Here is a 13873-nt window from a genome sequence, read left to right as displayed (position 1 = left end):
TCCAAATATGTTTTATTCATTATGTAACTGATTCACCTTAAAACAGAATGTTTTTATTTTACTTTTGCATGTGGCCACTGACAGAAACAACACAAAAATGGAGGCACAAGCTCTTTTGATCACTCGCTGTAAGGTCTTCAGAAAGTGAAGAAGACCGAATATGCCACTGTGGAGTCTGAAGGACGGCTGAGGATAAGGCCTGTACTGTGTGTCTGCCTCCCTCTAGTGGTGTATAGACAAAGACTTACAGAACACTGATAAAATTCAGCACAGCAGCTTATAAATTCATAATCTGAACATGTATATATCTGTTGTAGCACAAATATAAAGTAAAAAGACAAATAAACCAAAAAAGCACAAGAGCCAAGAATTGTAATTTGTCTTTATTGTTTAAATTCACCAAAAAGTTTTCTGCATAACTACATCCAACAGCATTCATTGTTGTCGTCACTGTAACCTCATCAACACCCGAGTGACGATAATGTGACATCATCAGCACTGCCATGACATCACAGCATCATGACATGGCTCAAACGGCAGAAAAAAACTACTGACAGTCAGTCCACCCCAGAGTCCGTCTTCAATAAAAGCATCTCGCCGCTACCCGTGTAAAGCACAAACATTGCACATCAACTTATAATAGCATAGCATCAAGTCTCTTTCTTCAAAACCAAACCCACCCACCCCTCTATGGACCATGAAGTCAAATAAAATCAACATTAGTGGAATTGGTCTCACCTCAACCTTGTTTATACAGTGAATATGATTTAAAATCTAATCTTTGCTGAAGATTTCCAGTAATGATAATGATGATTCAAAACATCAATAGCACCTTGTGCACTCATAATGCTCCAGTACTGTCATCTATACCTTTGCTCTCTTTTCCCTAAATACCCACATCTAATCTTTATCATGTGCAGGCCTAGTTTCAGAAAGGGGAGGAAGAAGACTATTTGTGCTGCTTTACACATATAGTCTTCATTTGACAGATTCTGAATATTAAATGTATTACTTGTATTTTAAATATATGTAGGTGTATTTTCATAAATCTAAAAGGCAGGGCCATAGTCAGGATTTTAGAAATACTGAGGTCAAAAGTCCCCCAAAGCAACCTTCCCCAAACCTTGAAAAAATGTAATTAATTTTTTTCTATTCCCACAATCTCTACATTAATTTAACTGTTTAAATATATTTTCTGTAAATTCTATCTCCATAAGTACTATTTTAAAGCCAGGCTTATAATTCTGGTAAAGAAATACAGACATATTTATGTTTTTGGCATAAAAGTGTCAAACTGACCCTAAAAAATATTAGAACCAGGTTTTAAAAATTCACCATATGTAATTTGTGTGTAATTGTAGAATATAAACTCTTCCTTCCCAGGTTGTTAAAACCCTAAAATTTCCTGAAACAACACTGAGGACAAGTCCTCTCAATGATAGCTACGGCCCTGTCTGGGGGTCCCAAAAGATGAATCATAGTTTAGCTGAAAAATGATTTTTAAATACTCTGATTATGCATTTACAGTTTTGGACTTAGAAAGGATTTCTAAAATGTTCTGTAGGTTTATAGAATCTGAATATATCATGCTATTTGGCAGCATTTTTGCATTTATTCTGCTCTTTTCTGCCAAGATTTGGGCTTCTTTTATAAAAGCGCTCATTTCATGTAAAACTACTACTGTCCTACTTTTACATTACTATACTATCTCTCTACAGAAGGCTTTCTCACTTCCTGCCTCATCATTTATTATCTAATATACTCTCATTTGGTATCATTTACCACTTTTGACATAACATTGTATATCTTATCTGTTTTATGTCCACTTGGTGAAGTTAATATATGGCTATAATCTCCTTTAGTACCACCTAAATGATGAGGAGCCTTGCACACAGTGTGCTAACAGATTTTCAGTTCTCCTCAACAGAAATGAGGGTAAATATAATTTAGACTGTGACATTCTTTGTACGAAAAAAATTGCATTATTTCCACTAATATGGCTATATTAGCTTTGTTCAAACATGAAGAATACTGTAAATGCAGGGTAAGATCTGCTCAAGTGCCTTCCTTCTGCATGTCCCTCTAAACTCACCCTCTGTTTCTTTTGTAATATATTATCTGTAATATTTACTATGCTGTGTAGGTAATACTATGGAACAAGATGATCCAGATGATACTGAAATGTGGCATCCTTCAGAAAGTCAAGGAGTTACAAAAACAGACTGACCGTCCTTCATCATAAATGCAGTGAAACTAAAAGGAAGAAAAATGGCATCAGAACAATGTCGAGCAAAGTATCCCTCCCACAGTACTTGCATAAATCTCTTCATTAAATCATCTGCTATATACAGAAATACATTTAATCGTTACATATACGGCTCATCCGAGCTCTGTGAGTCTCTTGAACAGTACTACACCATAGTCCAGTGACCACATATTCATCCAACTGATCTCTTCATCAAGACCAAAATAACCAAAAGTCAAAATTCCTTATACAGTAGAGTACAGTAGACACCTTTCAAGTAAAAGAACTGTTTTTCTAAGAATACTGTTGTGTTCACATAATTGTATCAGACCTGAGTCAAACCAGAATTGAAATCTTCTCATCATATGGCAAATGTTTTTATCTCTTGCTTTTCGTGATGTGTCAAACAGCCCCTACAGCAGGTAAACTGGCTGCAAAGCTACAAGACTGCATATGATTTCAGTGTGTACATTTGACCCAGGTCTGCCTAATGGTTAGCAGACAAAAACTTCATAATTGAATGATTGACAGAACATAGTGACTAATTCTTGTTTTCATTGCTGAATCTGATGAAGGAAAAAGGTAAACGAAGTAATTCTTCTTTAAAAGTACAGAAATGCCATCATAACCACAGACAACTAAGCTGCCGATTTCTCTGCTTTGAAGAATGTACTATATTTTTTTGCCTTGAAATAAAGGTGAGTGATAGAGAAACACTCACTACATCTTTTTTGTACAGTAATCCATTGATAATAATCAATGCACAAAAGTAAAAGACAAAGCACACAAATATCCAAAAACTGAAATTGAGACAGCTCAAGACAAGAGATTTAAATTTTTTTTTTTCCTTTTTCCTTGGATTTTTTTTTCTCACTTAAGTTTAAAATACACATAGTAACCAGCTGTAGAAGGTTTACATAGGAATTTGGATTCATCAAAAAAAGCACAGTTTTAAGTCAGTCCAGCTTTCCTGGCTTTATGGTGGACTTTAGGGGCAAGTCCAGGATGGTCCAGTCCAGTCCAGTCCAGTTCAAAGGAGGGATAGACTACTGGCCATGGCTGGGGCACTACTGTACTGATTATGTAGCGCTGTGTGCCATCGTGTGCTGGGCAGGTGGCAGTTACTGTACGATGTTTGCTGGGGCAGAGAACTGGTTGAAAGGTCGCCCCTGTCACACTGCATGTGCCTGTACTGTACTAACCCTGTTCATCCACACAGGGAAGAACAGTACAGCTTCACGTAGCTCACCTCACCTCACCTCAGCTCAGCTCAGCTCAGCTCAGTTCAGCAGTGTGAGGGGCCTCTTGCTGTACAGAGGAGGCAGTTTACATAGAGATGGTGACTAGTGGCCCAGAGGGGCCAGTAAGGGCCTGGAGAGGCCGGGGGCTCAGGGAGCAGAGAGAATACAGAAAGAGGGAGAATTATGGCTGAGCATTTGCATTGCTAAGGAGATTGAAGCAGAGCTTTGACCAGGTAAAGGGGCTTATGGGGCAGAGGTGCTCTGGCCAAGGCTGCAGGATGAGAAAGACTTAGAGCTGCGGAGGAAGCGGGCTGAGAGAGGAATGTTGAAGGGGAAAGGGGGAGCTGGGGATAAAGTGGGGGCAGAGGGGGTCCACTGGTGATGAATGAATCAAACAGGAGGAAGGCCAGGTTGAAGTGAAAGTGGGGCGATAAAGCTCCGGAGAGTTTTCAGTGGGAGGCCCTCTGCCCATCCAAAGAGACACCTGCAGGAGAACACAGTGACCACATATGACAGAGGCTACAAATTAAGTTTCAGATCTCATTATTAGGCATTGGAATCCCCCCCTGAAGAAAAAAACATTTTCAGCTTTGCTTTTGTATGATAATTTATCATCCTTTCATCTGTTTATTTCTTTAATCCTTTAATCATCTTAGTATTTACTTTGTTAGTCTTTCATTTGACATTTCAATTAAAGGCTGCTACAGTATGCATATACAGGTCAGTGCATTTATCACCACATCAGGTTTTAATTTTCTTCCCTGTGCAGGATTCAAAATGCTTTTTAAATGGATTTCAGTCTCAGTCCAGGTAAAGCTTTGCTTTCCTCTGAGAACCACTGCAGACATTTGATCCTGTCACACTTTCCCCTGCAGGCTGCTCTGTGATCTAAACTCCAAATCCGATAATGTTTCTGCTGTCTGGATGGAATAACTCACCCCAGGCAAGACTAGGAAGATAGAAATCACCAAAACAAACAAAAAACAATTTTACTTATTATTGTTAGTCAGTATTTTTTCAAGGTGATTTAAAGTACTATGTTTAAAGACTCAATGCTTTTGATTGATAATGACTTGTATTTATATATAGGACTTTTTATTCTTGATCAAATAGTCTAAAGTTATCATATGTTTTCACCAAAAGTACCAAGCATCTACTGTCTTCAGGCATAAATATAAATTAGATGAAAAGCTTCAGAATTTATTGCTCACTTAACAAACATGACAACTAAGACATGCAGCGCTGAGATGAGCTGACCCACCGAGCTGTCGGCTGTTTCCACTCAGTGTCACAGGCAGACGACTTCAGCAGATGGTTTCAAGGTGACGTGAGTTCTGCAGGGACGAGTGAAGAAAACAACTTCACACACTGAGTAAATACTCTCACAGAGACAGCTCATCATGTTGTACACTATATGATACAAGAGCTGTGTACAGTATGTATGTGTCTCACCGGTGTGTCGTTCCACTGCCGCGGCAGGTCTTCTGGTTCAGGTGGGTAGGACATCCAGGACGGACTACGGTACGAAGATGGCGGTGACATGACAAAGTAGTCTGAGTACCCCGGGCGGTTGGCTGATATAGCGTACACTGCTGTTATTGGATTTCCTGTGAAATGTGAAGACATATTTATTAAACTATTCAGCCCACATTTCACTCCTATTATAACTGCTGTCTGTAATTCAACACCCTAACACTCTACACATCTCACCTGAGTAGGTGGCAATGGACTGGTCGACAGTGACAGCAGGGAAGGGGGTCCTGGACAGTGGCAGGTAGGGGGCGCCATTGTGCTGCTGAGCCTGCAGGTCTGAGGCCTCCGACACACGAGGCTTCAGACTAACATCAGGGGTGGAACTGTTGGTGGAGAGGAGGGACACACGTTATACTCTGAACAGACAGCATTGTTTTGGTCAGCAGTTGACCTTTTTGTTGAAAACAGCAGCACAAAACTGATCTTCATGTAGAGCAGAGGAGATCAGTTGGGATGGGAAACGTATAAATCTGTTACACTCAAATGAGGGATTTTTCAAATTATAACTGGGTGAGACAAATTTGTTTATTCCTAATTATCTGCTGCAGTCAGGCTGATGAATCAAGAAGAGAAAAACTAGAAATTGTTCAATTTTCTGAAAAAAAAATGGTGTGCTCACTTTGAAAATTACAGGTGCAAACACCATAAAATGTCGAAAAAAAGTTAAAGGTGTTAACAAACATTAAAATGATTAAGTTGAATCACTTAAAGCAGTTGAAGTGTTTGTTAAAGTTGAAGCGCTGAAAGGGGTGCGTGCACGCAAGGTGTAAGAGGCAAAAGCAGTTGAAATCAGTTGATGTGTAAATTCTGTTTAAGTTTAAGCTCTGTAGGTAGTCGAGTCCTCAGTTTATATTTAAGCACTGAAAGCAGCTGAAGTGTCATTTAAAGAATAAGAGATGAAAGCAGTTGAACTGCCAGTTAAGTTGTAAATGATTAAAGACACTGAAATTTCAGATGAAGTTGAAGCACCAGATATAATGTAAACTGTAAATAATTAAAGTGTTAGTTGGTCTGTAAGCAGTGATGGCAGCTGAAATGTGAGTTGTAAAAGTAGTTGAAGTGTCAGTTGATGTGTTTACATTCAAAACAAGCAACATAGTTGAACTAATGACCAGCATACACTGACCAGATCTGGTTTTCATCAGCATCCACTTAACAAACCAGTTAATTCATGTTTGGCTTTTTTGAATTGCAGATTTATGTAGACACAAAAATTATGAACTAATTATATTTAAGCCAAGATCTGGTATGCGCAGCATACTAATGCCTATAAGGGGAATACAATATTAGAATATTACAGGATGTGTTTTCCTGCTGAAAGGGAGAGGGGGTACACACATATAAATTAGATTGTTGGGCTATAGTATAACAATAACATATTTTCTGCGCAGAGCCATAATAACTGTAACTAAAATGTGATGTTTGGAGTTTTAGCATCCTACATTTATATTCTACAATTCTTTTCAATTTTTTAAAATTCATGGCATGTATATTCCAGTATATTTACAGTCAGTATATTTACATTTCAGTTTCAGGCCAACAAAAATGAATTCAGCATTTCTCCCCCATCCGAATTTTATCCGCTCTTCTACAGTGCCTCCTCCTCCTCTCCACTGTATAAGCACAGGCTGTTTTACATGTTACACTACAGTAAGAGACCGGAGGACAGATGATGTCATTGCCAGAGCCCAGAACCATAATGCACTGTGCTCACTAATGTCTCACAGTGCATACTAAAGAGGAATTAAAATGCTGCACTCCTTCCTCCCTGAGGGCACAAAGGAGTTGATGTATGACGAGCTGACTGATTATTACTAAAACCTTTCTGTTTCTACTTTTAAAGCAAGAACAATGGTCACACACCTATGGCTCTGATTCTAAATTAAATTAGCAGCAATTAGAGCATTACAAAAGAAACATAGCTGTCTCTATCAACCACTAAATTATATATAAATGACATTCCAAATAACTAAATCATAATGTATTAGATGAATGGTCAACTGCTGTTCCTGCATTTTCCTGCAGATAGGCGAGTTCGTCCCTGTCAGTCTGCAGCACATCGTGGCTGAACATGTTTACTTGCAGCAGTTATCTTCTCACTTTGTCCACTAGATGGCGTACATGCCCCTTCATGCAACCCAAAACAGCTGAACAGTCGATCACTCTCTGCAGTGCTAAAGTGCCCAGCAACACGGTGCACACAGCAACAGCATTTAAATGAAGAAGCTGCTCAGTTCAAATGATGCAGACTAACATATGGGCCTGAGAGAGAGAAGTGAGAGGCAGAGATAGAGGGCGGATGAGGAGGACAATCAGTTCAAATGATGCTGAATAATATTCTGTATCTTTTTTTCCCGCTCTGTATTCTCCTATGCGCTCTACATTTATTTATTTATTTATTTTATACAGCCCCAGTGCTGCGTTTTGATTGGCTGTGGAATCACAGGAATGCTTTTAAATGCCATATGTGGACATTTCCTTCAAGTTTGTAAAAAAGTATAAAATTACGAACCACATGTTCAACACAGTGAATGTGTTGCTAACTGAGTGAACGATAATTCCTCATAAAGCAGAGCATTTTTAGATCAGTCATTTACAGAGGGTACACAGTGTTCCTTGTTTTTTATGAGTTTTCTTCATTTGAATTTTTCTCTTTTATAATGTTTTTTTTTCCTCTCATTGATGTATGGTACCGTCGTAGCGAGGTCCCAGGTGGTGGTCCTGGTCTTGAGGGGATCAGTGGCGGAGGAGAACCGATTCCCATATCAGGAAGCTGGGTGAACCGGAAACCCTGCACAAGACACAAATATGATTTAGACATCTATTTGACCAGCATCTGGACAGTATGATTTCAGAATGTTCAATGCAACCTTGAAGTAACAATAAAAAGATCCTGACAAATAAAGAGGGATAGAAAATCAGATGTCTGATCAGAGCACAACACAAACAAAATTCAAGCTGCACAAGGCAACTTTATTTGTTGGTGGGTGTTCAAGCCTCAGTCCCTTTAATCTCTGTAAAGCTTCTCCCTTGCTGATCCGCTGTTGGCAATGCACGCACTGACAGCAGTAACGGCAGCTTCTCTCAATGTCCACACTCTTTGTGCAAGTCTTTGTGTGCATACATTTTAAATCATCTTTTGAGTGCATTCACAGTTTAGGGAAGTCGTTGTTACGAAAAAAGGTGTGAATTTGGTGAAAATATTCAACTTGCATGACTGTATCTACAGATAACTATTTAATTATGCAAATTATGAATGTTTATCACAGGCTCAAGCTTTAGCTTTTGATCAGCACTACAGAGCAATTTTCAACTGGCTCTGCATGGCTATGACAGCATGGCATTGTGATTTGGTTACTGAACAGTGCTGGCACATGAGGTGAATTCTGATTAGACATATTAAAGTATAACACTGACAATATCAATCTATATTTTTCAAATCCCCCCAAAAAAGACCAAAACCAACTGCGATTTGATCTGACTAACAATTATCTGTATAGCCAAAGCCTGATACAGTATGTCTTATTCCTCTGTGTCATAGAGCTCCATTGTTCAGAAACTATTAAAACACATCAGTGAGCCACACTATTGCACTTGTTCCTTCATTACCATGAACACACACACTGTAGTTTATTTTAATTCGATCCTGAATACATCGTCCTGTTCTTGGAAATACTCACTGCAGCACCAAATGTGTATTAATCCTTTGCTGAAAATAGACCCCAACAAATGCACTATTTCTTCCTGTGTGAGTAATGTTTGCCACAGAACTACAGTGCCCAGCTGTTTTAGGAAATTACTGAGCCTTTTTTAAATATGAAATTATAAATTTATGATCTGGTTTTTAAAGATTTACGTCTTTAGAAGTTATCAATGGGCTTGGGACTGAGTGCCACAGGACAGAGAAGTCATAAAGAATTCAGGGACAGACTATCATCATCTTGTTTTGGTCTTTTCACGGGAATTGTTGACAATGAGAGAACTAAACAAAAAGCAGCTGCCTTATCCCTTAAATCTGCTGCTGTCATGAAGGAGAGACCCAACTGATTTGATTTAAGGAGGAGTTTTCACACTTGGCCCAAAAAAGACTATTATATAAAATGCGTACTTGTCACCTGCCTTTTTCTGCTTTTAATATTTCTTTATGATCCATCCTATCATATCACATGCAGATCTATCGCACTCTGTTTTCTCCATAGACTTCTCTGTGAGTGTTTTTTATTGGAACTACTTTCTGCTGAAGAAATAGTCCCCACTGAAAACAGCTAATTGACAGTGAAGTCTGTCATATATTAGGAAGACATTTGTGTTATTTTAATGACATTTTTCACTGCTGTGAATACCACACATGAAACTGCGTTCACCTCCATTATATTGGGATGAAGGAAGAAATCTCTGAGACCCATATTTCAAAACATTGAAAAATAGTTCACATTGATCTAGACACTGTATGTTTTTATTTTTGTGCTTTGGATGCAGCCACCCTTAAACCTCCTCCAAGTGCTTACCGGTTTGGGAAGGCTACACTGATGCATGTCCTCGTAGCCTGCGTTCCTCTGCCTGCCTCCACAGGGATGGTTCATGGTCCCCGGGGCGCTGGTCACCCCGTCACTGTAGTGGCTGGTGTGGGACGGGTTGTAGGCGCTGTGGGCATGGTGGTGGTGATGGTGGTGGCTGCAGGTGAGGGAGGAAGGTTAAAGGCAACATTAAAAGCTAAAAAATGTTCAGTTCCTTCTCTCTTCAGCTCAGTCTTTCTGCAGAGTGCCGTACATAATCAAGCAGATATGTTCAGATATTTCACTTTCTGAAAAACAGCTGGGAGTGGGATGTACGCTTGAACACTGGGAGTTCAAACCGACTATCAGAGCTCCTCTTTCTTTTCTTTCCTACACAATACACTAAATCATGCAGACCTGCTTAAAAATTAAATAATCTGTGAAAAATATAAATTTACTTGGTAGGAGGGGAGGGTGGGTCATGGTCCGGGGGTGCCAGGCTGAAGGCGTTGCCTAGCAACATATGCATCTGAGTGCGGACCTCGTCAATGGATGGCTGAGAGCTTAGTGTGGAGGAGTCAGAGCCGCGGTGAGCCTTCACCCCCAAGCTGCCGTTCCCAGTGCCAGTAGATCCACCTCCATAACCCAGAGAACTCATCAGACGGTCCACATTGGTCTCCTCAAACGGTTCTGGTTCACCCTGCAAAGTACACACACACATACTCAGTCAGTCAGCAGGAGATGGTTGCTTTCAACAACCCACTCATTAAGCAATGAGGATAGAGAAGTAACATGTGTTCCTGTCACCATCCCAGATCAGCGATATATTTCCTATCAGTTAATGGAGAAGTTTAAAAACAGCCCAAACTTTCAAGATTTTGATGAATTATTCCACCAGTGTCCCATCCAACTAATCGGTCCCACATCTGCCCTGCAGAGACAAGATAAGTGGTGTGACGATGGAAGGATTCCTCCGCACATATAACTACTTTCATATATTTCTGGATTCTCCAAATGCTTAAACAGGATTTTATTTAATTGCATTATTTTTTTTCTTTCACACAAGACATACTGATTGATGTTTAGGCTTGATTCTTCTCTGCATCATTTGAACTTCCTTGTAGGTTTGGTCATGTTTGCATTCATTCCACCACTTGGAGCAGCAAAAGCTGGATATTTTAACCCATTCATTCAGCTTTCTTGATCTTGCATTTGATGTATTTTACTGATTTCCCCAAATTATGCTTTTTATTATGTTTTTATGATGCTTATGTTTTATGTTATATTATGTGCTGTCGTGTATGGTTGTTGATGTTTTTTTGATTCCCCTAGGGGCAATAAAGCTTTCATTCATTCATTCATTCATTCAAAATGCTGTACAAAATACTGTCGATATTGTAGATATCTATTTCCACATCTCTGCTCACTTGTTAACTAGTTTTCACACAATTTTCAACATGTGGTGTTGATGTGTTACAACTGACTCAGCTTGGTGGGGGGTAAGTCTTTTGCAGTCAGTGACAACAAGTACTACATGTTTTTTTTTACTTTCCTCTTCAACACAAATATGCAGATAGATATTTTTTATACCAAATTGTGATTTCCATTTTCTCACATTAGCTACTCCACAATCTTTCCATGCAAGATGTAATGCACATATACAGTACATTGTTGCCTGGGTAATATGGCTGAAATTATGTTACAATGTTAATGAAAATAAGTTCCAATATTGTAAGATATAACATGATATGAAAAACATATACATGATTAAATAATTGTTCAACACAATTCATATTTATTTCATTGACTTACATCTGACAAAAAAAATCTTGGATCTCTGACAAATTCGCTTGTATTCATTACTTTGGCCAACTGAACCTTGTAATAAGATAAAATATTATCTTAAAATAATGATAGGATCATATTAAATGTTTACCCAGCCATAATACATTGCATACCCACAATCCAAAACAGCACACACGCAAACATGAAACAGGCAAACCAACACAACGACTTGGGATACTGCTGTAGGTTGCTTATGGCAAGAATTGTAATGCATGAACAGCAGCCTGATAAGATATGCAGTATACCTACTGTACACACACACACACACACACACACACACACTCAGTGTTCTCTTGTGCTGCTTCAAACAGTTTGGCGCATCCAAGGCTATTAACCGCTATCGAGCCACCCATCTGAATCCATGAATAGGCTATAATCATATTCAGAGTCATTGACATTCAGCTAGGTAGCACGGTCGCTGCTGTTACTGCGGCGCAGCAGAGAAGCAGCATGAAGAGATTTCACTCACATTCACTCAATCGTCCCCATTTTTATCTCTTTCTTCCTTTCTCCATCTTTTGCTTCCTTTTAATCTTTTTGTCGTTTCCCTCCTTTTCCACCTCTTTCATTATCTCTCTGTTTGGTGCAGGTTTATAAAGTTCATCCAAAGGTAATTTGTTAATCCTCTAGGTGTGAGCTCAGAGAATCGGAAGGAGTGAGCATGAGAGTAAAGGAGGGAAAGTAAGGATTTAAGTTATAAATGCTCTCAGAAGATTATTTTATTATTTTGACAAGATGACAGAGCTTTACTTAGCTACAACCATCATGTGACCTATTTGGAAGAAAGAGGGTTTCATCATCGCTCTGTATGACTCACCTGGGGAGAGGTCGGACCTGAGCTGTATTACAGTTTGTTACAGAATCCTTCAGAATACTTCAGAATATTTCACAGCTTTATATGGTTTTGTTGCTGGGTATTTTTCTGAATTTCTGCCACTGTAAATCCTTCACATCCTCTACTCAGAGACCTTTGGTTAGTCCACAGCGCTGGTTAAAACTTAAGGGTTATAAGGGTCTTTACTTCATATCACTGACATTTTTAAATCTCATCTTAAAACCAGCTTTTGTTCACCAGCAATTCTCTTATTCCTGGTTCAGTGTTTTAAAATACTATACAAAAATGTCGGCGTTCTTCAAATGCTTCATGACTTCTCCAGTTACTCACATCATAGCCGTTGTTGCGGATGCCCCTCCTGGATCTCTCCCTGAGCACCAGCAGGTCCATCTCTGTCTCCACTGGGCTGGGGCTGCTCAGAGACTGTCTGCTCCAATAGGTGGGCTCCCTTGGGTGTGAGTACCTGATGGACAGATGTAGGAGGAAAACACTGTAACTACAGCAACTGATGACACTAAGTGAGGTCATAATCTGGGGTTTGTGAATTTTGGGGTTTTAGAGAACAAGAAGAGTTTATATGTAACAACAGAGTTACACATAGTGGGACTGAGTTAGCTCAATAAATAGTATTTGAAAAATCTTAAATATATATACCTATATTTTATGTCTGCTAAAAATGTTGACTTAATGTTAATGTCATCGATTTTACAATTAGAGTGTGAACTACATGGATTTGATGATAGTGTTTTATGTCATGATTTCATCGTCATTTAACCGTTAAAGACACACTTAGTGAATTTAAGGGCTGAAGACTCAAAAATGATGTCACTATTTCAATTTTTTGGAAAGTTATAACTTTAAAATCATGGAAACTCAGAGAAACACTGGTGCATTTTTTTTTGGTCTTGCTCATATTCATAAAAAAATGGAGTATTGCTGATCACATCTTTCAATTTTGTTTTCATTTGGAAACATGTTTTGTTTGGATTCATTGAATGTGAGAGGGACTCCTGCTCTCAGTTGTACCTGGTTATCTGATTATCCTTATTGTTATTTTAACCAAACTTTATGCTCATAAATCAAAATTATCCAAAAATTCTTTTTTCTGCCCTTTCTTTGCTCATCCTGCCCGCCTGGCATGTCTGTATGCATTTTGTATACCTAGAAATGTGATGAAAAACAACTTTGTGCTTTAGATGACTTAATGCCGTGGTGTTTCTGCACTTTGCATTTCACAGATGACTTTTTAATCAAACTACTGCAGTATGGTGGCACCATTGATTATCTGTTTTCAGAAGGTGCAGCAGCTCTCTCCTCTTTGTCTGAGCAGCATCATAAACAGTGTACAGGATGAATATGTTAAATCAGCAAGACACACACTTCTCTTTATGAATTGTAAAATATTAATGCGCTGACCAAAAATCACTACTCACCTCTCACTCACTCCTTATGCGTTGCTTAGCAACTATGCTCCTCAACTACAAATCTACAATAGATCCATAATTCTTGATGGACAAATACAATTTATTTGACTTTAATTATTATTGATTAAACAAGAAAAAAACATAAATTCAAAATATGCATCATAAGATGTTTGGCTCTGCCTAAGAATGCCAGTCAATTGAAAAGCACTTTAATAGTTCACTGCTTAAAATATATGATGAAAGAGAATAATTTC

General features: G+C 38.7%; 1 protein-coding gene across 4 annotated transcripts in view; it reads right to left on the bottom strand.

The window, feature by feature from the left end:
• Window positions 1-364: 364 nt before the first annotated feature.
• Window positions 365-13873, bottom strand: part of kiaa1549la (KIAA1549-like a) — a 103673-nt gene continuing 90164 nt past the window's right edge. For 3 of the 4 annotated variants that reach the window (XM_067588888.1, XM_067588890.1, XM_067588891.1), the window contains 8 exons: window positions 12526-12658; window positions 9974-10215; window positions 9528-9693; window positions 7713-7810; window positions 5197-5342; window positions 4939-5093; window positions 4748-4820; window positions 365-3970 (listed from right to left, as the gene is read on the bottom strand). In XM_067588888.1, coding sequence (XP_067444989.1) covers window positions 4791-4820; window positions 4939-5093; window positions 5197-5342; window positions 7713-7810; window positions 9528-9693; window positions 9974-10215; window positions 12526-12658 — 970 coding nt within the window. In that variant the 3' untranslated portion in view covers window positions 365-3970; window positions 4748-4790. The other variant, XM_067588889.1, reaches the window with a different exon arrangement.

This window comes from Thunnus thynnus, chromosome 5, assembly GCF_963924715.1.
Source record: "Thunnus thynnus chromosome 5, fThuThy2.1, whole genome shotgun sequence".
Classification (NCBI taxonomy): Eukaryota; Metazoa; Chordata; class Actinopteri; order Scombriformes; family Scombridae; genus Thunnus; species Thunnus thynnus.
This window is presented reverse-complemented; position numbering and strand designations above follow the sequence as displayed.